The 27,207-nt window shown below is 39.7% G+C and overlaps 1 protein-coding gene across 7 annotated transcripts in view; it reads left to right on the forward strand.

The window, feature by feature from the left end:
* Positions 1-27,207, forward strand: part of WDFY3 (WD repeat and FYVE domain containing 3) — a 264,597-nt gene that overhangs the window by 183,179 nt on the left and 54,211 nt on the right. For all 7 annotated transcript variants that reach the window (XR_004628802.1, XM_002913595.4, XM_034671586.1 and 4 more), the window contains 9 exons: positions 1,876-2,055; positions 3,340-3,573; positions 10,418-10,517; positions 12,597-12,757; positions 14,118-14,347; positions 21,903-22,012; positions 23,640-23,822; positions 24,702-24,859; positions 25,925-26,002. Coding sequence is in view for 6 of the 7 variants with exons in the window: in XM_002913595.4 (XP_002913641.3) it covers positions 1,876-2,055; positions 3,340-3,573; positions 10,418-10,517; positions 12,597-12,757; positions 14,118-14,347; positions 21,903-22,012; positions 23,640-23,822; positions 24,702-24,859; positions 25,925-26,002 (1,434 nt within the window). In the remaining variant the exon portion in view is untranslated. The remainder of the gene's footprint in view (positions 1-1,875; positions 2,056-3,339; positions 3,574-10,417; positions 10,518-12,596; positions 12,758-14,117; positions 14,348-21,902; positions 22,013-23,639; positions 23,823-24,701; positions 24,860-25,924; positions 26,003-27,207) is intronic.

The following is a 27,207-nucleotide window of genomic DNA, read 5'->3' on the forward strand; positions in this document are numbered from 1 at the left end:
TAGTCAAAACTATTCCCATGTCATCTTAGAAAAGAACATTACTATTGTATTAATTTAGAATGCTTTGGGACTCTTGGCTCCTTTTCATAAATAAAAATCTAAATTAAAAAAAAGTCACTCGCTGGGCAAGTATCAGAAGATTGGTATTGTTCACGTATATTCTTTTTTCCTTTTCCTTTTTTTTTTTTTTAAGATTTAATTTAGAGAGAGAAAGTGCAGGAGCAGGGGTGGGGAGGGAGAGAGAGGAGGAGATGGTAAGCAGACTCCCCAATGAGCATGGAGCTCAATAGCAGTGGGCTCCATGGCTCCATCTCCAGACCAGAGCTCATGACCTGAGCCGAAACCAAGAGTCAGACGTTTTATGAATTGAGCTACCCAGGCGCCCCCTTTTTTCCTTCTTTATCATCAATTTTATTGTTGTTGTATTGCTCTTAAGGAAAAACACACTCCTGTGTGTCTCCTCTACTCCCAGTATTCTGCTGTAACACTGCTTCACTTCTGACATTTCTGGTCACCAAATATGTGGGGGTTTTTCCACACTAGCTGGGTGTCCACGGCTCAGTTCAGTTCTGATGCTATCTACCTGGAGATAGCATCAGTCCCGCATGACTGCCCCCTACCCCACCACATGGATGCCAGTCACAAGCCCACATTGTTACCTGTGCTTCTGACCTGCCAACTATAAATTTGAGGTTCTCATGACTTGGGAAAACATTTTACATACTAGATTACCAGTTTATTATAAAAGGATGTGACTCAGCAACAGCCCGTTGGAAAAGATGCAGAAGGTAAGGGGAGGAGCACAGACCCTCCATACTCTCCACCTCAGCACCTCTGTGTATTCACCAACCCAGCAGCTCCCCAAACCCTGTCCTTTAGGGTTTTTATGCAGGGTTCATTACATAGACATGATTGAACCATTGGCCATTGGTGATTAAACTCAATCTCCAGCCTCTCTCCCCTCCCTAGAAGTTAGGGGGTGCAGACCTTTATTTTATAAGATTTTATTTAACTATTAGAGAGAGAGCACAGAGGGAGAGTGAGAGGGAGAAGCAGACTCCCTGCTGAGCAGGGAGCCTGATGTGGGGCTTGATCCCAGGACTCTGGAGTCATGACCTGGGCCGAGGGCAGACGCTTTAACTGACTGAGCCACCCAGGCGCCTGGGGGTGCAGAGCTTTAGTGCTGAAAGTTCCGACCCTCTAATGATGTGGTTGGTTGCCTTGGCAAGCCTCCATCTTTAGGGGCTTTCCAAAAGTCTTATGATTAACATTAACTCAGTGTGGTTGAAAGGCGTTTGTTATGGTTAACGAAAGACACCCTTTATGGCTCTTCTTACTTAGGACATTCCAGGGGTTTTAGTAGCTCTGTGCCAAGAATGGGATGGGACAAAGAGCAGGTATGTATTTCTCACTATAAATCATAATATCACAGGTGCATATGGTTGAAAGCATTGTTTTTGTCATTTTACATATGACGGTATGAGGCTCAGAGAGGTGAAGTAACTTCCCCATCTTCTGTGTTACTCCTGACTCTCACATGATGGAGGATGGGACAGCTTTGTGAATAATACAGCCACTATTGGCAGCAACTGTGCTCATGTTGATAATGATAAATAATCAAAATCACTGACTCAGGTTACTGAGCTGTGAGTACACCAACGAACAGACATCCTGTCAGTTTCTAGGAGTATTGCTTCTGTTTTAGCTTATTTCTAGATTTGTTTATGTATATTTGCTGGTGTGTGTGTGGTTCATAAGAGTTCTGAACCATGAACATACCAAGTTTTAGAAAAGTAGAGAGTAATGGATTTTTAAAGCAATTTTTAGCAGTGTCAGTTTTCTAACATATTATTTCTTTTCCTGTCCCCATGACAGCCTTGGCAATCAGAAGAAGAGGGATCTTGGCTCCGAGAATATCCTGTGACCCTGATGCAGTTCTTCAGATACTTGTATCACAACGTTCCTGACCTGGCCTCCATGTGGATGAGCCCGGACTTCCTGTGTGCACTAGCAGCCACGGTCTTCCCCTTCAACATTCGCCCTTACTCGGAGATGGTAGGAAAGGGGGCCGGGGGCGGGGGTGTCGAACTGGAATTAATTTGCTCCAGTGGTTAGCAGGATTTTCTTCCCAGTCTTTTAAGCTTCTGACCAAGTTACAGCCTCACCTCTCACATTATTGTCTGGTGTCTCCTCCTCACACTCTCCTTCTGCTTTCCCCTAAAATAGCAGTGAACTCTGCTTCCTGTTTCATTTACCGTATTCTTGCAAGTCCCTGGTTAGTCACTTCCCTCTCCCAAGTCATTGTGGACGCACTTTTTATGTGCTCATAGCTGTGGTGTTGTGAAATGTCGTATCCAGGTTACAGAACTCCAGTTGGACCGAATTTGTCTCCGCTTTATCTCAGGAATTAGTCTCTACAAATTAATTATAGGAGCGGTTGTCTTTATACAAAAATGAAATCTGTGTTTGTCTTTTTCGTTCAACTTTTCTTTGTTCAACTTTTATTTTTATATTCTGTATTAATTTAATAGAAAATTATTAGACTATAATTATAGGTAGTACAGGTACTTCTTCCGTCCTTTAAAACAAAGCCCCAAAGACAGTTATTACTCTGTTTACTTCAGAATTTCATTATGTTTTCTCTCATTTCCACCCCTTACTCAGGACCTGGAGTAAACTACCTTGTTCATACTAATTTTTCTTCGTTTATAAAGGTGAAAAACTCATTATAAAACTGTGGGGAATTTTAGGAGAAAGACAAGTTAAAACATATGACCTGGCTTGCTTCTAATTTTTAAATCCTAATTATTTTGGTAAAAATAGACATTAAGTATTATCTCAACGTCTTTTCCTCGTCAGCAGCTTATAATCTGTCTTCTGGTACTTCTTTTTTTTCCCTCTTGGCTCAGAATTGGCTCTGGTTTTGTCATTGTTTTATTTATCTGGGTTTTTTTTAATTTGCAAAAATGGGTCAGCCCTTAGGTGCTACCGTTGTGCCAGATCTTCATCTGAAATTCTGTAGGTATATTTTAATATGTAAATATAGTCATTCTCATCATTTCATTATCCACAATAGAGATAAAATTCAACATAAAACAGATCCATGGTTAGTGGCTGGTCAGCTTAATATTAGAAAGAGCATGTGTTAAGTAACCATGACCTGTGGTTCCCAGTTGGTACCTTGAAATGAGAGTCAAATAAGCAAAGTGAAGTATTGTATTGAATAGCTTAATACGAGGTAGATGTTGTTGCCATAATTTGGTTTTTAGGAAACATGGAAGTGAAAATATCACATGAAATCAAATCTGACTAGCATATATTTCTGCTTGGTTTTACCAGGTGACTGATCTTGATGATGAAGTTGGATCTCCAGCAGAAGAATTTAAAGCCTTTGCAGCAGACACAGGGATGAACAGAAGCCAGTCAGAATACTGCAACGTAGGCACCAAGACCTATCTGACCAATCACCCAGCGAAGAAGTTTGTTTTTGACTTCATGCGAGTCTTAATAATAGACAACCTCTGTCTTACTCCTGCCAGCAAGCAGACTCCACTAATTGATCTTTTGTTGGAGGTAAAGACAAAAAAATGCATTTACATCTCTTTTGTATAGTTTTTCTAATTAGAACATTAATAACCACGCACATTTGATCCTTTCAGATTTCATATTCTTCTGGGTTGTGCAGGCAGAACATATCACGGACTATGGGAATTTTTTTTTTTTTTTAAAGATTTTATTTATTTATTTGACAGAGAGAGAGACAGCCAGCGAGAGAGGGAACACAAGCAGGGGGAGTGGGAGAGGCAGAAGCAGGCTCATAGCAGCGGAGCCTGACGTGGGGCTTGATCCCATAACGCCGGGATCACGCCCTGAGCCGAAGGCAGACGCTTAACCGCTGTGCCACCCAGGCGCCGACTATGGGAATTTTTTATCTCCGATGTGCTATATACCCTAACAATTTGTTTCTCTTCTTTCCATTCCCACAAGCATATCCCTGATTCAGTCCTTTAATCATCCTTTCCCTAGGCCAGGAATTGACAGTAATGGGCCAAACAGGAAATATTTCAAGCTGTGCAGGCCATACAGTCTCTGTTACAGCTATTCAACTACATCATTATAGCCAGAAAGCAGCCACTGACAATAATGAATGAGCATGGCTGTGTTTCAGTAAGACTTTCTTACTGAAAGTGTGCCAGCACTTCTTTTGACACAGCGGCCTTGTCTCCTCAGCTTGTAACTCCCTACTTCTGTCCCTCTTTCATATTGTCGATGGGTAGTATTGCTCTTGCTGTCCTGTGGAGCTTAAGCCATGGCACGCTGCACGTAGTAGGTGCTTAGTATGCACTTACTGAATTTTTCCCAAGGCAGCAAAGTTCTAGGTTGCTTGCTATCTTAGCTCAGACTGCTGTAACAAAATAGCATAGGCTATGTGGCTTAAGAAACAGACATTTCTTTCCCCCAGTTCCAGAGACTGGGAAGTCTGACCTCAGGGTGCCAGCCTGGTGAGGTTCTGGTGGCCTCTTCCGGGCTTGCAGATGGCTGCCTTGCTGTGCTCCTGCATGGCGAAGAGAGAGAGAAAGAGAGGGAGCGACAGCAAGTGCACACGAGCAAGCTCTGGTGTTTCTTCATATAAGGGCACTAACCTTCTCACAGGCACTCCACCATTGTGACCTTATCTAAACCTGATTACCTGCTGTTGGCTTCATCTCTTAATGCCATCACACTGGGAGTTAGATCTCCCCCATATGAATTTGGGGGCACACAGACATTTAGTCCATTGCACTTGCATATTCTCCTCATAGATGATACGAATCAGCTGATGCACCAGAAAATGAGCCCTAAGCAGCCACGTTGCTGGCTCTAGAAATTGGTCATCCTTGAAAACCAAATGTTCACCTAGAAAAAAATCTCAAAAGATCATAGGAAGAGAATTTAATATATGACTGTTGCCTGTACATTCATATTCTTTTGGTCAATTCATGTAAGTAGGGTCACGCAGTCAGTCCATTCTAGGGCTCTGAAAATAATAACGGTCTGTGAAGATTCAGTCAGTGCAGAAGACTGACTGCTTTTCTCTCTGGGGAACTTCCCACATGCTCTCAGCCATTTGGCAACTGGACCTGCACTTTCTCTGCTCCCTCTAGTGGCTAATACAGTTAATTTTTTATTTGAAACCTTAAATCCACAGGAGATATTTTATCTTATTCATGTGAAAATATCTCCATTCAGTCAATTAAAAGAAATTGCTGATGTAATTTAGATACCAGTCATGCTGAGCATTTTAACCAGGACCACACTGTTTAATATTGGCAGAAAAATAATCGTTATCGTCAGTAATTCATTTGGTAGAGTTTAAAAGGATGCCTGGTAGAGCTTGTCCTCGTTGAAAACATTCAGAAGCAAGAGTAAGATGGCTAGTATCTTAGTGTATCAGGTAGGAATTTGAAGCACTCTTTGCAAAATGAAATGGTGATTAGAGTATAACAAGATAATAAAGTTCAGAAGAGGTGTGTGCAAGAAGGCAAAACTGAGCCAAATAATAAAATACACATGTGTGGAATATATAGGGAGATATATCCAGTAATAGCATTTTCAGTCTTGTAGGAATCTTAATAACTAACTAACTAGCTTTGGATAGATGATATAATTGTCTTTTATTTTGGTTTTCTATATTTTTCAAAGAGAAGGTCTGATATAATATGTGTTAACCTTGAATTAATGTTCTCATTGTTGCAGATAATAATTTGCCCTACAGTGGAATTGTATCTGATTGTCCTGGGGAGTTAGGGGTGGCTAGGGTTGTATTTCAGGGAGAAGCAGGGAATGTCAAGATTGAAACTCCCAGGTAGATTACTCTTCTCCCCTCTGCCCTTAAAGTTAGTCACTACCTTTCATGTGTCTTTTAATCTCTCACAGAATTAGTACAGTTTTTTTGGTGTGTTCTTTTCTGTATTTTTGAATCATTTAACTATAAGTACATCCTGGCAGTTCTCAAAACAGGAAGATATGATACCATCTATTAAGAGAGATACACATGGGCTTTAAAAAATTATCTTAATACTTTGAGGAACTTCTACTCTACTACACATGTACAGAATAAACACACAAAACATTTATTGCACTAACTGTCTTCCTATGGTATAAAAAAATAAATGGCAAGCATATGATTGTGAATGTTGTGATTATGAAGTCTTTATCTCTGAAGAGGCTCAAGAAGAGGATTAGCCTGTATATTTACCATTTATCTACGTGAAGGATAGGGTTTGAACTAACTGATTTCCAGGTCAATACATTTGAGGCAGGCCATCTTCAGTTTTGCAATTGTTAGAATCTCACCACAACATTACTTACTTGACTAGATCTACAAAAGAATGTGTGAAATTATCTTTATTAACAGTTAATAAAAACAAGATTTCCATTCATATAGGCTGACAGAGTATGACACTGAGGCCAGTTACAAGGGAGACAGTGTGGCGTAATTGAAAGAGCATGGGTTTGGGAGTGAGAAATACCCGCTTTGAGTTCCGGCCCTGTTATTTATTATATAAGCATTTTCATCTCACTGAGCTCAATCCATTCTCTGGGGAGTAATTTAAATACTGTCTCCCCTGCATGATTTTTGTGGGAGTTAAGTATATGTAAAAACCACCAGCAAAAACTATTTTGAGAAATTAAACGTGTGCTGGTGATAGCTGTGTGACCTTGGCCACTGTCAGTCTCTTCCCCCCTTCTAGTGTGCCCATCTTGCAGACAGGGTATAGAACCTGTCTCTGAGGGCTGCTGTGAGAATGAAATGGGATCATACGTTTAAGGTTCCTGACACGGGACCTGTGGCGTGCCAGGCTCCCTCAGAAACTGCAGTGGCCTTCGCTGGCATCTCCCCGGCTGTCCTGTAGCTCTGCTCCCCGCTCCCTGGTGTCTCTGCTGTCACCGCGGGGCATAGTATGGAGGGCCCAGTGAGTTGGCGGCGCGTGAATACCATCGTGGCAGCAGGAGGAAGGTGCAAGGGAACAGATAGAAAGGGTTTTGGCTATACCTGCAGGAAAGATAGTGTATGCTTGTCTGATGCCATAAGTACTTTTCTCTGGTCTCAGAGTTCATGACTCTATTCCAGCCGTCTTCTAAAAGACCTTCCCATTCCCAGCAGTGTGCAGTCTGCCCTGGCTGACTGAAGGGTAATAAACACACAGTGGGCAAAGGGGGCACAGAGAGCTCTGTAACATACCTGAGAGAGGAGATCAGCTAAGAGGAATACTGCAGCCAGAATGAAGAAGCTCAAAATCCTCTTCTTGGAGGGCTTCAGTCCACTACAGAAACCACAGAACACCCGAAGTCTTCCTCCCAGAGCCGCATTGCCCTCTACAGAAACCACAGAACACCCAAAGTCTTCCTCCCAGAGCCGCAGTGCCCACTACAGAAACCACACAACACCCAGAGTCTTCCTCCCAGCCGCAGTGCCCACTACAGAAACCACACAACACCCAGAGTCTTCCTCCCAGAGCCGCAGTGCCCACTACAGAAACCACAGAACACCCAGAGTCTTCCTCCCAGAGCCGCAGTGCCCTCTACAGAAACCACGGAACACCCAAAGTCTTCCTCCCAGAGCCACAGTGCCCACTGCAGAAACTACAGAACACCCAAAGTCTTCCTCCCAGAGCCGCAGTGCCCTCCGCGTGGGCAGCAGGCGCCGTGGGTTCTTTGGCCTGTGCACGCGAAGGTTCTGCACGGCGTCTGCAGGCTGCAAAAAGGAAGCTGTGATTCTTTGAGTACTGGTGTTGACTGGCTTCCTGTTTCTATAGGGAAGATACCTTGACAGCCGCAAGCCAGAGCAGAGCGTACGGCTCACGCTTTCCTCCTGCCCGAACTCATCCCACTTACCTGGTGTGGCCAGATTTATCTAAAAGATTGATGAGGACATGGTAGCAGAGTTGCTCTTGTGCATTTATTAACTTCAATATGGATACTTTTAGTAAAGCTGGAAAAGTATGATATAGCAGGTGAGGCCATGAACTTTTGCCATCATAGAAACTGAGGTTTGAATCCTAGTTGTAACTTAACCACTCTAAGCCTCAGTGACCTTATCTCTGAAATGGGGTGATAGTATCTACTTCAGAGAAAGATTTTGCAGATTGAGATAACGTACATAAAACTAAGCACTGTGTCTGGTACATAATAGTAAATCCCTAAAACGTTTTTTTTTTTAAAAAAACGCTCTGAGACAGCTGTGCGTGCATTTATAGTCTTAAATCCTTTAGAAGTTAGGCTACAATAAATCTCAGCAAGAATATTTAAACTCAGCAATTAGAGCCAATAAAAAGTATAAATTCTGGGTCGTAATCACTCATATAACAGCTTCTGTGAGGGGATTCAGAGGATTAAATGTCTGCTGGTGATTGAGCCAGCCTGAAATCCTTGCAGAATACAAAAGAATATTTCTTAATTAAGTAAAGATAAATATTGTTGATGAAGCTACTTCTCTGTGTTCTATGGTCCCTCTGTTTGCAGACTCCAAAACTTTGTAGTTAAGATTTGATAAACTCTACTCCTGATTGCTTATCCCATTAACCACCTTTAGTTGTTATGATCCAGAATGAGCACTCTTGTGAATGGAGAGCCTTACTCTGGTAAACTTTGATCGGCTCAGGCTATTTGATAAAATGGTCTCTGATCTGATTACAAGGTAAACCTCAGAGATCTAGTCTGCTTACCACTTAAACATTCTCACTTTCTCTTCCTGTGGCAGGGGTAGGGTCTCACTTACCATCAGGTGAGGAATCGGCAGGGTGTGGGTGGCCGTGGCTTTCCTGCTGACCATTGTGTCCAACTACACAGGAACATTTATTACGATTAAAAACAGGACAGGCCCTTCACTTTTCCCCAAATAGATACCAAACCAAATTCCTGAACACTGGTACTCTTTTAAATGTTACTAAGTAGGCCCACATTTTGTTATTTTAAAACAAAATATGTCTTACCAGCAAAACAGAGGGATATTTGCTGCAACTGTGGTTTAGCTGTTGGTTTTCAAATCCCTAGAATAAGATCTTTGAGATGAATATAGAATTTAGATTTTAACTGCTCCTTTAAACCCTTTATCAGTACCACCTTGAAAATCAAAATAGAAAGAAATGGCTTTTTTTGAAATGGAGATTTTAATTTTAAATGAAGAACAGTAGTCTAAAGTCCACTCTGTAACATGGTCATAAACAGAGTCCCAGATCTGTCTGTTCAGGGAACTCCAAAGCATCAGTACTATGCCTGTATCTAAAACCTACAGATCTCTTTTTAAGAAAAATTTTATGTCAGTTTGTTGAATTGTTCAATATTCAAATCTTACCAAAAGCTGGCTAAAACCCTGGCATTTGAGGATGACAAAAGGATCTTTCCCACCTTTTATCTACTGGGCTCCCAGTGCTTTCTGCCCGCCTCACATGTTAGATACTTGACATTTATGCACCTGGGTTATATTACCCTAATTACCAATAGAAATGTCATCTGAGGACTGTAGTTTAACTTTGTGCTGTATGCTTTTATTCAGGATAATTTTTAAAATCATCTTGGTACTGTATAAAACCCTTATCAAAGGTATTACCTATAGGGTTATCGTTGTCCTCTTTATAAAAACCCACAGAGAACATTCCTCTAAGAACAGTTTTAGGAAAACATCCTTGATGACAATCTAGTGTGCTTTTTTTTTTTTTAATTTATTTATTTGACAGAGATAGACACCCAGCGAGAGAGGGAACACAAGCAGGGGGAGTGGGAGAGGAAGAAGCAGGCTCCCAGCAGAGGAGCCCGATGTGGGACTCGATCCCGGAACGCCAGGATCACGCCCTGAGCCGAAGGCAGATGCCTAACGACTGCTCTACCCAGGCGTCCCCTAGTGTGCTTTTTATAGACGATATGGTTTATAAAACTTTTTATTATCTTTTTTTTTCTCCTTCTTGATACCTAGGAAGCTCAGAGCTAAATTGTGTGCTTAGTTAACTTTTTAATATAAATATTCCCCTCCCCATTGACTTTACCCACTTGATTACTAGATTCCTGAAGTTTCGTATTTGTTACAATGGCTTTATGATTTTATTAGCATCTCATAATAAATTGCCAGCTGTCTTTGGAAGTGAGGTATATTAGTAGATTATCAAATATTTATTAAATACTTATACTGCTTAGAATTCTGGTTTTAGAGGACTGGATTCAAAAGATGATGATGTTTTACTTTTGCTTCTTTTTAATTCTGTGGTTAGAAAAATAAAAGAAAGCATAAGCATATCTACCATCTCTCATGTCATATTTTGTTATTTACCAATAGGTTTTTTTTTTTAATGTAACTATGTAAGTATGATAATGTAACTGTGATTGAGCCCTTATCTTTGTTTAGTTGGTTCTGTTTCTAATTCTGAATTTCATTGATTAGGCTTCCCCTGAAAGATCTACAAGAACTCAGCAAAAAGAATTCCAGACTTACATTTTGGATAGTGTGATGGACCATTTGCTTGCAGCTGATGTCTTATTGGGTAATACTATGTTTTATTTTCACTTTATGAAAGTACCTAAAATCACTCTTCTCTGTCTAAACTCCAAGTATATCTCCTTTTTAACTTCATCTTTTCTGTGCATTTTGCCTTCATATTGGTATTCTTCTGTAATGAGGAAGAGGCCCATCTAGCTCTTTCCTTTGAATCTGGGATAAAGAATCAACAACAGGAAGTACTTAAGTTGCTTGTCCACATCTGTACACTCAGGTGGCAGGAAGAGGACAAGTAAAGAGAAACAATGTTTTAAAAACTATATTACGTAAACAGGTTATATTTCTATGAATGTCCAAAATACTTTTAGAAACTAACTTATTGTGCTATAAATAAACAAATTATAAACATAAAGCTCCATGAATTACCACCCAGACATCATGCCTGTATAAGACCACTCAGACAGAAATGCATTACAGGCACCCCCACTTTCCTCCTGCCCTGACCCAGTTACTGCTCACTGAATCACTGTCTCAACTTCTAAAACAACAGATTCATTTTGCGTGCTTTTGAACTTTATAAATGGAATCATACAACATGTATTTGTTGTATTCTAGCTTCTTGTACTCAACATGATATTTATGAGATTTGTCCATGTTGCTGCCAGTAGCAAGAGTCCATTCATTTTCATCACTATGTAGCGTTCTATTTTATGAATATATAAATGTATCCATTTTGTTGTGGTTGGACAGTTAGTAGTTTCTAGGTTGAGACAATTGGAAATAAAGCTGATGTAAATATTCATATGGGCCACATATGTGTACAATATTTATACATATCTCTTAGATATATACCCATGAGTAGAATTGTTGGGTCAGAAGTATGTATATGTGATTCCTTTTTTGTGAGGGCAGAGGGAAAGGGAAAGAGAGAACCTTAAGCAGGCTCCACACCCCGTGTGGAGCTGGACACAGAGCCCAAAGTGGACCTCCATGTGGGGCTTGATCTCATGACCTGAGCCTAAATCAAGAGTCCGACGCTTAACCGACTGAGCCACCCAGGCGCCCCTATGTTATTCTTTAGGATGGCTTCCAGGAGATAAATTCAAAACACATTAAGATGTTTTTTTGGTATGTCTCTATCTAGTTACAATAAAAATACAAAACTTGATACATTTACAGTGAAGCTAACATTTATATATAAAATAATGATAGAATTTAAAGGAGAAAGAAAAGTAATGATTTACTTGAGTGCCAAATAATAATATTAATCAAAGAACTTCCATCCTATTAAATTATCATTTTTTTGCTAAGTAAGTCCGCCAAGAAATCTTTAGTATTGCCTTCACATGTAACTCTCAAAGCATGGTGTCAAGTCCGACTTTTGTTGGTTTTTCTCACTTGCAAATCCTGCTTACACAGTATCAGTCTTACTATGTAAAGACACAAAATGAAGAGTTTTACACAATGGAGTAATTTAGAGTTAGGTAGGAATAATAATTACACTCAGCGGGGCTCCGGAATTTCTAGGAACGAGGGGCTTCCAGGGGGCATTTTTGGGTAGGAGGGTTAGTCTTGAAGCGGTGTGTGCACAGCAGACACACTGAAGGCACCTGGGTAGCTTTGTGAGGAGAAACAGTACCAAAGGTGATAGGGGGTGGGGGAGGGAGAGGAGCCCCCGGGCCCCACCAGCACTGATCGGAGTTTAGTTTTCACAGTTCTCAACCTCTCTTGTATGACTTCATATTCAGAACCAGAGCTTTGTTTGATGGTTTTACCCTTTATTAGTTACACAGAATCGATTCACAGCTAATAACCTGACAGCCTTTTTCTCAGAGATCCTCTGTCACTGCCAGCTTAAGTTGAATTTACCACACACAGTCTCAAGCAATGAGAGACGTCACACTCTCAATCCGTAACTCTTTTATCCTGCAGAAGTTATTTCTTCCAACATTTGTCAGGATTTCCGGCCATGAACATTTTCTTAAAGTAGTACGTGAGAGCCTCGTGGTCCTGTTTCTAAATGTAGATGAACTCATCTTGCCTTAGCTTCAATTGTTGAAGGATCTGGTCTTGTCCTGGTTGATAGCAATTTTCTTAGATATTTTTTTTTCCTGCTCGAATTTAGGGGAAGACGCATCTCTGCCAATTACCAGTGGAGGGAGCTACCAGGTATTGGTGAACAATGTGTTTTATTTCACACAGCGTGTGGTGGACAAACTTTGGCAAGGCATGTTCAACAAAGAATCTAAACTTCTTATAGATTTTATAATTCAACTAATTGCACAGGTAATCTTTTGCCACTGTTAGTTTTAGAGTACATGTTTTCCTTGAAAAACATTTCCTAATGTGTCAAAATTGTTGGAAATAAACGTAACTAATAAGATAATGTTAACATTTAATATAAAGCTCAGCTTATTGAAAGTGATTAAAGACTGTAGACTTGTAACCCTTCCCGTCTTACCCATAGCTTCGTGCCAGCGTGTTCCTTGTAAAGTTGCCCGGTTCTCTCAAGCCGTGGGGTCTCACTCTTCTCCCCACTGGTATTGCTCTGCTATCCAGTTACCTGGATAGCTTCCTTTGGGTTTAAATACCTTAAGTTGATACACTTTGATAAGTTTTGTTGTTGTTGTTGTTGTCTTTTACAGTATGATACATTTGTGTGTAAAGGTTTACAGAGCAGGAAGAGTTGATATTGAAGGAGTAATTTCTTTTGTAATTAAATCTTCACAAAGTTCATTGTAGGTCTTTGAAGGTGTCATTTTAGTGAGTGTATGCATGCGTGTGCGTGCACGTGCGCCCGTGCGTGCACGCGCGCCGTGTGTGTGTGTGTGGTACCTTTGACTAAGGAATATTGGCCTGGTTTCCCACAAGTGATTCATCTTATTCAACACATAATGCAGAAACTGGAACATACTGTTATCATGTGTTACTAGCATACGGTACATAGGATCTTTCGTGTCATCTAAGAATTTTTTAAGAGATAAATTTGTATTTAAGCCAAAGAGAAAAGTTTACAAGTGAGGAAATAAAACTAGAATGTCAGAAGAAGTTGTTTTTTTTTTTAAGATTTTATTTATTTATTCAGCAGAGATAGAGACAGCCAGCGAGAGAGGGAACACAAGCAGGGGGAGTGGGAGAGGAAGAAGCAGGCTCATAGCAGAAGAGCCTGATGTGGGGCTCGATTCCTCAACGCCGGGATCACACCCTGAGCCGAAGGCAGACACTTAACCGCTGTGCCACCCAGACACCCGTTTTTTTTTTTTTTAAAACTAACATTTTAGGTTTGTTTGTTTTTCCCAGTAATTTTGAGTAGGGATCCTTCACCCAAACAAAATTTCTATGGTAGAATTCTCCCTGGACGGCACTGCCTCACATGCTCAGCAGGTGGCGCTGCTCTGCTCGGCTCTGCTCTGAGAGTGTTTTCCGCTCTCCTCACTGGGGCATGAGCGCTCATCTCACTAAATTACATTTATGTGTCTCTTGGGTTCTGATCCTCATCATAGCAAGAGCTTTTTGGTTTTTAACTTAGCAGCCTGTACTGAGCATGGCACCTGGTACATAATAAACCTAATGTTGATGTATGAATGAGAAGCAGACCATTTATTTCTAGCCGTTTTACTAAGTAAAGTATCTTTCATATCTTTAGTCAAAAAGAAGATCACAGGGATTGTCACTCGATGCGGTTTATCACTGCCTCAATAGGACCATCTTGTACCAGTTCTCACGGGCACACAAAACCGTTCCGCAGCAAGTAGCTCTCCTAGATTCGCTCCGGGTGCTGACAGTAAACAGGAACTTGATCCTGGGACCCGGCAACCATGACCAAGAATTCATTAGCTGTCTTGCTCACTGCCTTATTAATCTACATGTTGGAAGGTAACTTTTTCACATTCAGTTTGCCGTCATGAATTTGTCTTTGATAGTTTTCCATCAAGATTCTTTGTTCTACTTTTTTGATAGTAACATTACTTTTTCTTTTTTTTTTTTAATTTTTTTATTAACATATAATGTATTATTTTTTTCAGGGGTACAGGTCTGTAATTCAACAGTCTTACACAATTCACAGTGCTCACCATAGCATATACTCTCCCCAGTGTCCATCACCCAGGCACCTGATCCCCCCCAACCAACTCCAGTCCAGCAACCCTTGGTTTGTTTCCTAAGATTAGAAGTCTCTTATGGTTTGTCTTCCTCTCTGGTTTCATCTTGTTTCATTTTTTTCCTCTCTTCCCCTATGATCCTCTGCCTTCTTTCTCAAATTCCACATATCAATGAAATCATATGATAGTTGTCTTTCTCTGATTGACTTATTTCACTTAGCATAATACCCTCTAGTTCCATCCATGTCATTGCAAATGACAAGATTACATTTTTTGATGCCTGCATAATATTCCATTATAGATAGATAGGTAGATAGATATATCACATCTTCTTTATCCATTCATCTGTCGATGGACATCTAGGTTCTTTCCATAGTTTGGCTGTTGTGGACATTGATGCTATAAACATTGGGGTGCATGTGCCCCTTCGGATCACTACATTTGTATCATTGGGGTAAATAACCACTAGTGCAATTGCTGGGTTATAGGGTGGCTGTATTTTCAACTTTTTGAGGAACTACCATACTTTTTTCTAGAGTGGCTACACCAGCTCACGTTCCCACCAACAGCGTAAGAAGGTTCCCCTTTCTCCACATCCTCGCCAACATCTGTTGTTTCCTGACTTGTTAATTTTAGCCATTCTGGTTGGTGGGAGGTGGTATCACATTGTGGTTTTGATTTGTATTTCCCTGATGCCTAGTGATGTCGAGCACTTTTTTGTGTGTCTGTTGGCCATTTGGATGTCTTTGCAGAAATGTCTGTTCATGTCTTCTGCCCGTTTCGTGATTGGATTATTTGTTCCTTGGGTGTTGAGTTTGATAAGTTCTTCATAGATCTTGGATACTAGCCCTTTATCAGATATGTCATTTGCAAATAACTTCTCCCATTCTGTCTGTTGTCTTTTGGTTTTGTTGACTGCTTCTTTTGCTGTGCAAAAGCTTTTTATCTTGAAGTCCCAATAGTTCATTTTTGCCCTTGCTTCCCTTGCCTTTGGAGATGTGTCTAGCAAGAAGTTGCTGTGGCTGAGGTTGAAGAGATTGCTGCGTGTGTTCTCCTTAAGGATTTTGATGGATTCCTATCTCACATTTAGGTCTTTCATCCATTTTGAGTCTATTTTTGTGTGTGGTGTAAGGAAATGGTCCAATTTCATTCTTTTGCATGTGGTTGTCCAATTTTCCCAACACCATTTGCTGAAGAGACTGTCTTTTTTCCATTGGACATTCTTTTCTGCTTTGTCGAAGATTAGTTGACCACAGAGTTGATGGTCCATTTCTGGGTTCTCTGTTCTGTTGCATTGATCTATGTGTCTCTTTTTATGCCAGTACCATACTCTCTTGATTACAACTTTGTAATAGAGCTTGAAGTCCAGAATTGTGATACCACCAGCTTTGCTTTTCTTTTTCAACATTCCTGGGGTCTTTTCTGGTCCATACAAATTTTAAGATTATTTGTTCCATTTCTGTGAAAAAAGTTGATGGTTATTTTGGTAGGAATTGCATTAAATGTGTAGATTGCTCTAGGTAGCATAGACTTTTTCACAATATTTGTTCTTCCAATCCATGAGCATGGAACGTTTTTCCATTCCTTTGTGTGTGTCTTTCTCAATTGCTTTCATGAGTATTCTATAGTTTTCTGACTACAGATTCTTTGCCTCTTTGGTTAGATTTATTTGTAGGTATCTTATGGTTTTCGGTGCAATTGTAAATGGGATCAACTCCTTAATTTCTCTTTCTTCTGTCTTGTTGTTGGTGTATAGAAATGCTACTGGTTTCTGTGCATTGATTTATATCCTGCCACTTTACTGGATTCCTGTTTGAGTTCTAGCAATTTTGGGGTGGAGTCTTTTGGGTTTTCCACATAAAGTATCATATCATCTGCGAAGAATGAAAGTTTGACTTCTTTGCCAATTCAGATGCTTTTTATTTCTTTATGTTGTCTGATTGCTGAGGCTAGGACTTCTAGTCCTATTTTGAATAGCAGTGGTGATAATGGACATCCCTATCATGTTCCTGACCTTAGGGGGAAAGCTGAAAGCTTTTGATGATTTTTGCTGCGGGTTTTTCATAGATGGCTTTTATGATTTTGAGGTATGTTTCCTCTATCCTTCCACTGTGAAAAGTTTTAATCAAGAAAGGATGCTGTACTTTGTCAAATGCTTTTGGTTCTTGTCCTTTCTTTTATTAATGTAGTGTATCACATTGATTGATATGTGGATGTTGAACCAACCTTGCAGACCAGGAATAAATCCCACTTGGTCATGGTGAATAATCCTTTTAATGTACTGTTGGATCCTATTGGCTAATATTTTGGTGAGAATTTCTGCATCCATGTTCATCAAGGATATTGGTCTGTAAATCTCCTCTTTGATGGGGTCTTTGGTTTTGGGATCAAGGTAATGCTGGCCTCATAAAATGAGTTTGGAAGTTTTCCTTCCATTTCTATTTTTTGGAACAGTTTCAGAAGAATAGGTATTAATTCTTCCTTTAATGTTTGGTAGAATTCTCTTGTTTGTTGGGAGATTTTTGATTACTGCTTCATTTTCCTTGCCGGTTATAGGTCTATTCAGGTTTTCTATTTCTTCCCATTTCAGTTTCGGTAGTTTATACGTCTCTAGGAATGCGTCCATTTCTTCCAGATTGTCTAATTTGTTGGCATATAGTTGCTCATAATGTGTTCTTATAATTGTCTGTATTTCTTTGGTGTTGGTTGTGATCTCTCCTCTTTCATTCATTATTTTATTTATTTGGGTCCTTTCTTTTTCTTTTTGATAAGTCTGGCGAGGCGTTTATCAGTCTTATTTATTCTTTCAAGGAACCAGCTCCTAGTTTCGTTGATCTGTTCTACTGTTCTTTTGGTTTGTTTCATTGATTTCTGCTCTCATCTTTATTATTTCTCTTCTCCTGCTTGGTTTAGGCTTTATTTGCTGTTCTTTCTCCAGCTCCTTTAGGTGTAGGGTTAGGCTGTGTATTTGAGACCTTTCTTGTTTCTTGAGAAAGGCTTGCATTGCTATATACTTCCCCCGTAGGACCACCTTCACTGCATCCCAAAGATTTTGAACAGTTGTGTTTTCATTTTCATTTGTTTCCATGAATTTTTTAAATTCTTCTTTAATTTCCTGGTTAACCCATTCATTCTTTAGTACGAAGCTCTTTAGCTTCCATGTATTTGAGTTCTTTCCAACTTTCCTCTTGTGATTGAGTTCAAGTTTCAAAGCATTGCAGTCTGAAGATATGCAGGGAATGATCCCTATTTTTTGGTATCAGTTGAAACCTGATTTGTGACCCAGGATGTGATCTATTCTGGAGAATGTTCCATGTGCACTAGAGAAGAATGTGTATTCTGTTGGTTTGGGATGGAGTATTCTGAATACATCTGTGAAGCCCATCTGGTCCATTGTCATTTAAAGCCCTTATTTCCTTGTTGATCTTTTGCTTAGATGATCTGTCATTTCAGTGAGGGGCATGTTAAAGTCCCCCACTATTATTGTATTATTGTCAGTGTGTTTCTTTGATTTTTGTTATTAATTGGCTTATGTGATTGGCTGCTCCCATGTTAGGGGCATAAATACTTAAAATTGTTAATCTTCTTGTTGGATAGATCCTTTAAGTATAATATAGTGTCCTTCCTCATCTGTTATTATAGTATTTGGTTTAAAATCTAATTTGATACAAGGATTGCCACTGCAGCTTTCTTTTGATGTCATTAGCATGGTAAATGGTGTTCCACCCCCTCACTGTAAATCTGGAGGTGTCTTTGGGTCTAAAATGAGTCTTTTGCAGACAGCATATCGATGGGTCTTGTTTTTTTATCCAATCTCATACCCTGTGTCTTTTGATTGGGGCATTTAGCCCATTCACATTCAGAGTAACTATTGAAAGATAAGAGTTTAGTACCATTGTATTGCCTGTAAGGTGGCTGTTACTGTATATTGTCTCCGTTCCTTTCTGGTCTATGTTACTTTTAGGCTCTCTCTGTGCTTAGAGGACCCCTTTCAATATTTCTTGTAGGGCTACTTTGGTGATCGCAAATTCTTTTAGTTTCTGTTTGTCCTGGAAGCTTTATCTCTCCTTCTATTTTCAGTGACAACCTAGTTAGATATAGTATTCTTGGTTGCATATTTTTCTTGTTTAGTGCCCTGAATATATCATGCCAGTCCTTTCTGGCCTGCCAGGCCTCTGTGGATAGGTCTGCTGACAGTCTCTACCATTGTAGGTTACAGACCTCTTGTCCAGAGCTGCTTTCAGGATTTTCTCTTTGTCTCTGAGACTTGTAAGCTTTGCTATTAGATGTCGGGGTGTTAACCTATTTATAGTGATTTTGAAAGGGGTTCTCTGTGCCTCCTGGATTTTGATAGCTGTTTCCTTTCCCAGATTAGGGAAGTTCTCCACTATAATTTGCTCCAATATACTTTCTCCCCTACTCTCTCTTTCTTCTTCTTCTGGGATCCCAATTATTCTAATATTGTTTCACTTTATGGTATCACTTATCTCTTGAATTCTCCCCTCTTGCTCCAGTAGTTGCTTATCTCTCTTTTTCTCAGCTACTTTATTCTCCATTGTTTGGTCTTCTATATCACTAATTCTCTCTTCTGCCTCATTTATCTTAGCAGCTAGAGCCTCCATTTTTTAAGGCACCTCATTAATAGCCTTTTTGATTTCGACTTGGTTAGATTTTATTTCTCCAGAAAGGGATTCTCTAGTGTCTTCTATGCTTTTTTTCAAGCCCAGCTAGTATCCTTATAATCATCATTCCGAAGTCTAGTTCTGACATCTTACTAATGTCCATGTTGATTAGGTCCCTGGCAATCGGTATTGCCTCTTGCTCTTTTTTTTGAGGTGAGTTTTTCCATTTTGTCATTTTGTCCAGAGAAGAATAGATGAATGAGAGAACAAAATGCTAAAAGGGTAACAATGACCCTAGAAAAATAAACACTAAACAAATCAAAAGAGACCCAAAACTGGGGGGAAAAGGGAAAAAAAGATTATGATCAGGCTGGTGAATAGAACACTAGATTTTGGGTGTATTTTGGTCTGTTAGAAGAAACTGCCTCCCAAAATGTTAAAGAAAGAAAAACTTATATATATACAAAAAATAACATGAAATACAGTGAAGATTATGACTGTAAAAATAAAAATTAAAAAAGATTTCAAAAAGGAATTGATAAGTTGGTTGAAAAAGGAAAGAAGAAAATTCAAAAAAAAAGAAATAGAAAAAGAAAAAATAAAGTTAAAAAAATTAAAGTTGAAAGACTATTAAAGAATCGGGGGGGAAAAGTTATGAATTCTATGCACTGTATTCCCCTAGCGCTGGAGTTTTGCAGTTCTCGTTGATCGGTAAACTTGGTCTTGCCTGGATGATCTTGCCGATCTTCTGGGGGAGGGGCCTGTTGCGTTGATTCTCAAGTGTCTTTGCCCCAGGCCGACTTGCACAGCTCTTGCCAGGGGACCAGGCTACATAAGTGGCTCTGGATTGCTCTATGTGGCTTTTGTTCCCTGAAAGCTTTTCGCACAGTTTTAGAGGACAAGAATGAAATGGCAGCCTCCCAATCTCTGGCCCCAGAGGAGCTGAGAGCTTGGAGCCCTCCTCCTCAGTGCACCCTCAGAGAAAAGCAGTCACTCACTCCGGTCTCCCTGCTCTCCGGCAGCACACCGTGCTCACCTGGCCTGGCTATCTCTGGCACACAGCCTTGTTAGGAGTCTCCAAACCCAGCAGATTTCTGCGGCACGCTCCCGCACTGCTCCTTTCCGGGGGAGGAAGGGGAGTCTCCACAGATCTGCCGCTTGTTGGGCCCCTGCTCAGAGAGCAGTCACCTGACTGTGCCGCAGATCCTGGTTTATGGCAACCCCAAGCTCAGAGCCCACTCCTCGGCTCACTCTTTGTGGTGGCTTCCCTGCTCTGATACCTGGGAGCTCTGCCGCACTCAGGCACCCTCAGTCTTTCTGTGACCCCAAGGGTCCTGAGACCACACTGTCCCAGCGAGGGTTCCACCTCCCCGGTTAGCCGCTGGAGTGATGTCCCTCACCAGAGCAGACTTCTGCAAGTTCCGATTTTGTGCTCTGCTGCTGTAGCACTTGCCAGTAGCTGCCTGGTGGAAGCTCCCTCCCCCCTCAGTCTATCTTCCCATGGATCACCTCTGATTCACTTCTCCACACATCCTCCCCTCCAGAAAGGGGTCACTTTTCTGTTCATAGAGTTGCTGCTATTCTTTTCTTCGATCTCCTGTTGAGTTTGTAGGTATTCAGAATGGTTTGATAACTATCTAGCTGAATTCCTGGGGCCAGAAGAAATTTAGGTCTCCTGCTTCTCCGCCATCTTGCTAAGCCCTCTCTCTTCCCTTTTAATATCGGTTTTAGAGTTTCATGGAAGATATAAAAGACAAGGGTTACATTTGTGCAATGAAATAATGAGTATATTTTCCATTAATTTTCTGTGTCTTTAAATCGGTCATCACCTTATGTCAAATTTAAATATAATTTAAATATAATTTTAAAAGAAAGTTTACTTTTAAAATAAACAAAATACACATTGTTGGAGGTTAAGAGGGATAAAAAGAAAAGAATGTAATGAATAAATGCAGTGCTGTATGTTAAATGGGTGAAATTGCTTAGATCCTTATTTAGTGTCTGGAGGTTGAATTAGGCACTGGGATGAGATGTGAGCCAGAAGGACCCCATGGCAGGGTCTTGGAACATGCAGTCCAGGAGGGGGGACAAACCAGTCAGTCAGGTGTGCTGAGTGCTCTGCTAGAAGCATGGTGCTTTGGGAGCATGGAACGGGTGCCCCTAACTGGAAAGAGACACCTTCTGAGTTACAGCTTGAATGTGCTTGAGGTGATCCCTCCACAGAGGATGAGAAAGAGTGATGTAGGAACAAAAAGCCATTTGTGTGAGTGCCCAGGGGAAGGAAAGAATATGGCACTTTGGGGAAACCGCAAGTATTTCACTGCTACTGGAGCGTAGGGTGGTGGGATGAGACACAGAGGGAGGTGGCACATAGGCCTACGAGGAAGATGTTCTTAGGAACTCTTTGTAATTTTTAGGTAAAAATGTTAATAGTGATCAGAAAGCGCCTTAAATATTAAGATGCTCATCTTGATGCTGTTGTTTAGTTTAATTACATTTAGTCTGTGTATTTGTGAGATCACCCCTATAAACGGGCATGTTTATGATAAAGTAGTTCTGTTTTGTGCATCTGCTAAATATCTGTCTGCCAGTTATGGAACTTTGTGACAGAGCCAGCATTTACTTGTGTCTGCAGTTTACACTTAGCCATTATAGTTTTCAGCTACAGTCATTTCCTTCATAGAGTTTAAACTGACTGGCATTTTGCAGCAACGTGGACGGGTTTGGACTGGAAGCAGAAGCCCGCATGACTACATGGCACATTATGATCCCCTCTGACATTGAACCAGATGGTGGTTACAGCCAAGACATTAGTGAAGGTAATTACCTCGATTTGTTTTCTTCCTTTTCTCTCCCCACTCTCCCCATTTCTTTTTCTTTTTCTTTTTTCTTTTTTTTTTGTTTTTTTTTTGAGAGAGAGGGAAAGCATGAGTGTACGATCAGGGAGGGGCAGAGGGGGGAGAGAGAGAGACTCTTAAGCAGTCTCCACACCCAGCACAGAGCCCAACCCAGGGCTTGATCTCACGACCCTGAGATCATGACCCAAGCCAAAAGCAAGAGTTGGACGCTTAACTGAGGGAGCCACTCCCACACCCCTCATTTCCAATTTTTAAGATAGACCCTGTCCCCTTCCAGAAAAACTCACCTCACTTACTGCCATCATTGGCAACCAATGTCCAGTAGGTCATCCTTGAACACATACCAATATGCCCACCAACATAAACCAACCCCCTAGCTGTAGCTCTCCATGTGCCAAGATGGGTAAACCACTTAACCACTGATACTGCTAGCCCCTAACATTTCATGGTAACACTGCGAGATTTGATGATACTTATATTTGTACAAATAGTAGCACCAATACTAATGTGGCATTTGCCATTAAGAGAGCTGCCTATTGGTAGTGTTAGGTCTCATTAGGGGCGCAAGTATTGCTTGAGACAGGTTGTCACTACTACCATTTTTATTCTCTTTTATTCGTTTTCTCTTTTAATTTAGTTTTCCCAGTGATTTTTATAAGTATTATGCATTAAAATCTTTGGAGTGGATTCATTTCTAATTTGCACATTGGTCAGTAGAAGGTCATAACTATAATAGTGTTTGTCTCCCTAGCCATACAGTGTGGTAGTTTTGCATAATGATTTTATCTTCTGGAAGTCCAGGACTTATTGTTCCTTCATTTAAGCATTGATTTATTCTCTGTCCTTCACTAACACATCTTGAAGCCCAGACACTGAGAACACCCCCAAGGAACTGACAGTCTAGAACATTGGTTCTGAAAGCAAGGTGCTCAGACTAACAACATCAGCATCGTTTGGGAACTTGTTAGAAAAGCAGATGCCCTGGCCCCACCCAGATCTACTGAATCAGAAACTCTGTGGGTGGAGGCCAGCAATCTGCTTGAAGAGGCTATCCAGGTGACTCTCATGCTTACTAAAGATTGGTCTAGAGCAGGAGTCAGACAAACTAGCAAGGAGTCCAAAACAAGAAAGAATTTAATAGTAAATGTTCTTTTAAAATATTTGTTATTTCTTGACTATTACAAAATATTGAAGAACAACTAACTTAATTTTGAACTTATTTTAAATATTCAGATGTAAAACTTACTTTTAAGTGGGGGTAGGTTCTTACATAGAAGAAGCTAGACAATGAAATGTGTATGTAATTTCCAGTTTTATAAATAAAAAAAATGCAGTCTTCTGCATACATATGAAGTTTTTTTTTTTAAGTTCTCCAAGTAACCAACCACATTTTTGGTTACCTGAATAATCCTTTTTATTTGAGCTTAATATGATATGAAGCATTTTTTTTTCCACAGTTAAGTACTATAGATGAGATTCTTAGATGTAAGAAGACATCAAGAAAATCACTACCTTTATATCATGTTTTTGATAAATTGGTTGGGGTTTTGTTTTTTTGTTTTGTTTGTTTGCTTGTTTCATTTCCTAGGGCGTCAGCTTCTCATAAAAGCTGTCAACAGAGTTTGGACTGAATTAATTCATAGTAAGAAACAAGTCTTGGAGGAGCTTTTCAAAGTCACTCTGCCTGTGAATGAAAGGGGTCACGTGGACATAGCTATAGCAAGGCCACTCATTGAAGAAGCAGGTTTGAAGTGCTGGCAGAATCATTTGGGTAAGAGAGTCCTCAGAGATCATGTGACTAACAGATTTACATGCAACTGTGTAATATGGGTGCACTTTAGGTATGTAATTAAAACTTTCCGAAAAGGATGTCATGATGGCAACAGAAGTGAAAAGCAAAACCCATTCTTGAATGACTGTGTTGAGGTTTGGCTTTTCTCCTCAGATTAAAAAAAAAAAAAACACCTTAGATGTGTTACATATCTGGCATCTATGAATTTGAAAGATAATACATTGCTCGCAGATGTAATTATGGTCACCATCTTTGTTATAAATCTGTAATCCCTTCTCTGTAGTTCTGAAATTCAAAGAGCCTTGAAAACCTAAGGTTTTTTCATGAATTTGGTGCCCAAAATCACTTGGTAGCAAAACCTAACCTATTGTTATTTATCCTACTTAGTGTAAATATTCACACATTTTGCTGCAGAAATAGTACTGTGTCCAATTATGGTTTACTGCCATTGACCCTTGTATTACATAATATACAGTGTATGTACTGTGTCACCTTTTCAAAATCCAAAACCTTCTAAATTCCAGAGTATATGCAGCCCCAAATATTTTAGATGGGGAGTTGTGAATTGTTATTAACGTAGAAACTGAATACAGTTAAAATAAGTTTGCATATTACTGCAGAGCTGTGCAGTTTCAACCAAATGTAAATTCAGCTAGGACAGTAATTGTCAAGCAGCTATGAGTATACCAGATCACCAGCAAGTAAATCTGAAATACCTAAGAAAATGTCTGTGTCTATAATGTAAGCTGCTTTTGATAACTACAGAATTGTGACTTGTAGCCATGATGCAGAAGTGTTAAAAATAACTCTAATAACTACATGGACAAATTGTAAAATAATCTAATTTTAATTTCATAGCCCATGAAAAGAAATGCATAAGTCGAGGAGAAGCTTTAGTGCCCACCACACAATCCAAATTGTCCCGTGTCAGCAGTGGCTTTGGTCTTTCCAAGTTAACAGGATCAAGAAGGAATCGAAAGGAAAGTGGTCTTAATAAACACAGTCTTTCCACCCAGGTACATTGTTTGATTTCATCAATGGTATTATTAGAAATCTATATTTCGAGATTTAGTTGTTGTGTTTTCTGTAACACACTTAACATGTACAAACACATGATTTGAAGTGGAACTTTCCACATTTTTGTTTTTAGAAGGGATAAAGAAATAACCCAGATTATGGAAACTTCTCCCAATTTATTATGATAAAATTGCATTGTGAGTGTTGTGTATGCAGACCCACTTCATAAATGGACATAAGATGAGATTCAGATTATTGATATGTGATCAAACCATGGGTAGTTTTTTCCCCAGTTTTCCAAACTTTCAGTAATTTTGTTCCTGATCATGTAAATTTTAAAGCAGTAGCAGAACAAAATGGTTTTTTTATTCTTTATAATCTTGTCATATTATTTGTGATGGATTTTTTAAAACTCCTCTCTACCTCTATTAATTTTCTTCCCATCATACTTCCTTTGCCATCCTAGAATCTTAGTGGCAGTGGTGAAAAGGGTCTGAGAGAAACAGTGTGTATCGTTCATTCTCTGTGTCAGGTTGAGTTCTCCAGGAAGCACACCGAGAGGGTGTTTGGTGCAGGATGGTTTCTACGGGTACCCATATTTGTGGAAGGGTAAGAAAGGAAGCAGGATTGGTCACAGGGAAATACCAGGTTATAAGGCAGGTCTAGGCTCAACTGACCTAAGTGGAATTTTGGGGCCGAAATGGCCTGTCGCAGTTGACCTGTACTGAGTGGAAATGGCTGAACCAGCTTATCTCCAAATCAGCCATTGGGTTTGGGGTTTCTCTATAGCTGAGGTGATCCCTGAAGGTGCTGATGGCACTCTCAGAGGCTGTGGGAGCCAGCCTGTCCTTGAAGGGGCATAGGGATCGGGGAAAGGGGATGTGGATCTGTGTCCATCACACAAGCCTCCACTAGATTCATCCTCCAGAGTTTTGGTTTTGTTTGTTTTGTTTTATAGTTGTGTCTTGAATTTTAATAAATCTACTTGATGTTATTTTAAGGCTGGTTAAAATTTTCCAGGAAAATCCATGAAATACTAAGGCTCTTTTTCCATCCGTTGTTAGGAGATTTCTCAGTGGATGTTTACACATATTGCTGTTGTCCGTGACTTAGTAGACACACAATATAAGGAATATCAGGAGGTAAGAATTCATAACCGCAGTAAAGGTTTGTTTTTCATTCCTCGAGTGAGAAAGAACTCTGTTTCTCATGATACTTTTTTACCCCTTCTAAGAGTAAGTTGCTGAACTGCATTCATCATCAGATGATGTTTTTAATTATCCCTGCCAATGGCGACTTTGGTCATTGGTTTTTAAGATAGAAAATTTTGAACTTTCTAGAGGCAGATGGCATTAAAAAGACAACAAACTGAAAATCACAACTGAATCCCATTGGCATTGACTACTGACATATTGCATGTGTTGTTCCTATAAATATTAAAATACAATAAAATTCCTCTCTTTCAGACTTAAGGAGACAGTGAAAATATGCATCAGAGTCTCTGAAAAGCCTCTTAAAATTAAAAAAAATTTAAAGCTAAAATAATTTTTATAGGCACTTGATGTTTATGTTGGTAAGAAATAAAATCAGCGAAATTCTCTTGGTAAATTCATAATTACTCAACAACTTATCCTAAATATTTCATTTCCAAAGTGGCTGATTTAGATCTATTGGAGGTTTCTGAATGATAAACTGCTAATATTTTATGGGCATACACTAGCTACTTGTTATAGGGGATTCACCCCTTCTTCCCCCTGGAACACATAAGTACTGCTGTGATATCATGTAATTTCAAGATTGTTCATTCAGTAATCTTCACTATATAAAGAGATTTTAATTCTGAGATTGATATTATATACTTATATTCCATGAACCATTAGATAAAATGGTTATAATTTATAATCATCTGCTAAATTGTTATACATCTTGACATTTGATAAATAGCGGAAAGTTATACAAGTTCATAAATTTTCATTTAAGTAAAATGGTTTAGATCTATCCCAGTTATCAGTGGAAAATGGTTTTCCTTTTTTTTTATATGAACATCAAGTTCTTTATCAGAGCTGCATGTTTATATTCTTTACCTGAAATCTTTGGAAATGTTACCAAGCTTGCCAGTAAGCCAATATGCTGGCAGTATTTCTTGCTCTGATTTACTAGATCTGTCCATGTTCTAGTACCCGTTTTATAACTTAGGGGTTCGAGGGAGAGAGTCGTCCTTAAATAACCACGATTATCTATTGACTTACACTGGACTAACCATTTCAGTGTATTTTCATAAATAATATTACCATCTTTCCTGCTTCCATGTTCCTTTGTTCAGATGCACCCTCTCCCTTGTACGTAG

Source organism: Ailuropoda melanoleuca, chromosome 11 (genome assembly GCF_002007445.2).
Source record: "Ailuropoda melanoleuca isolate Jingjing chromosome 11, ASM200744v2, whole genome shotgun sequence".
NCBI lineage: Eukaryota > Metazoa > Chordata > Mammalia > Carnivora > Ursidae > Ailuropoda > Ailuropoda melanoleuca.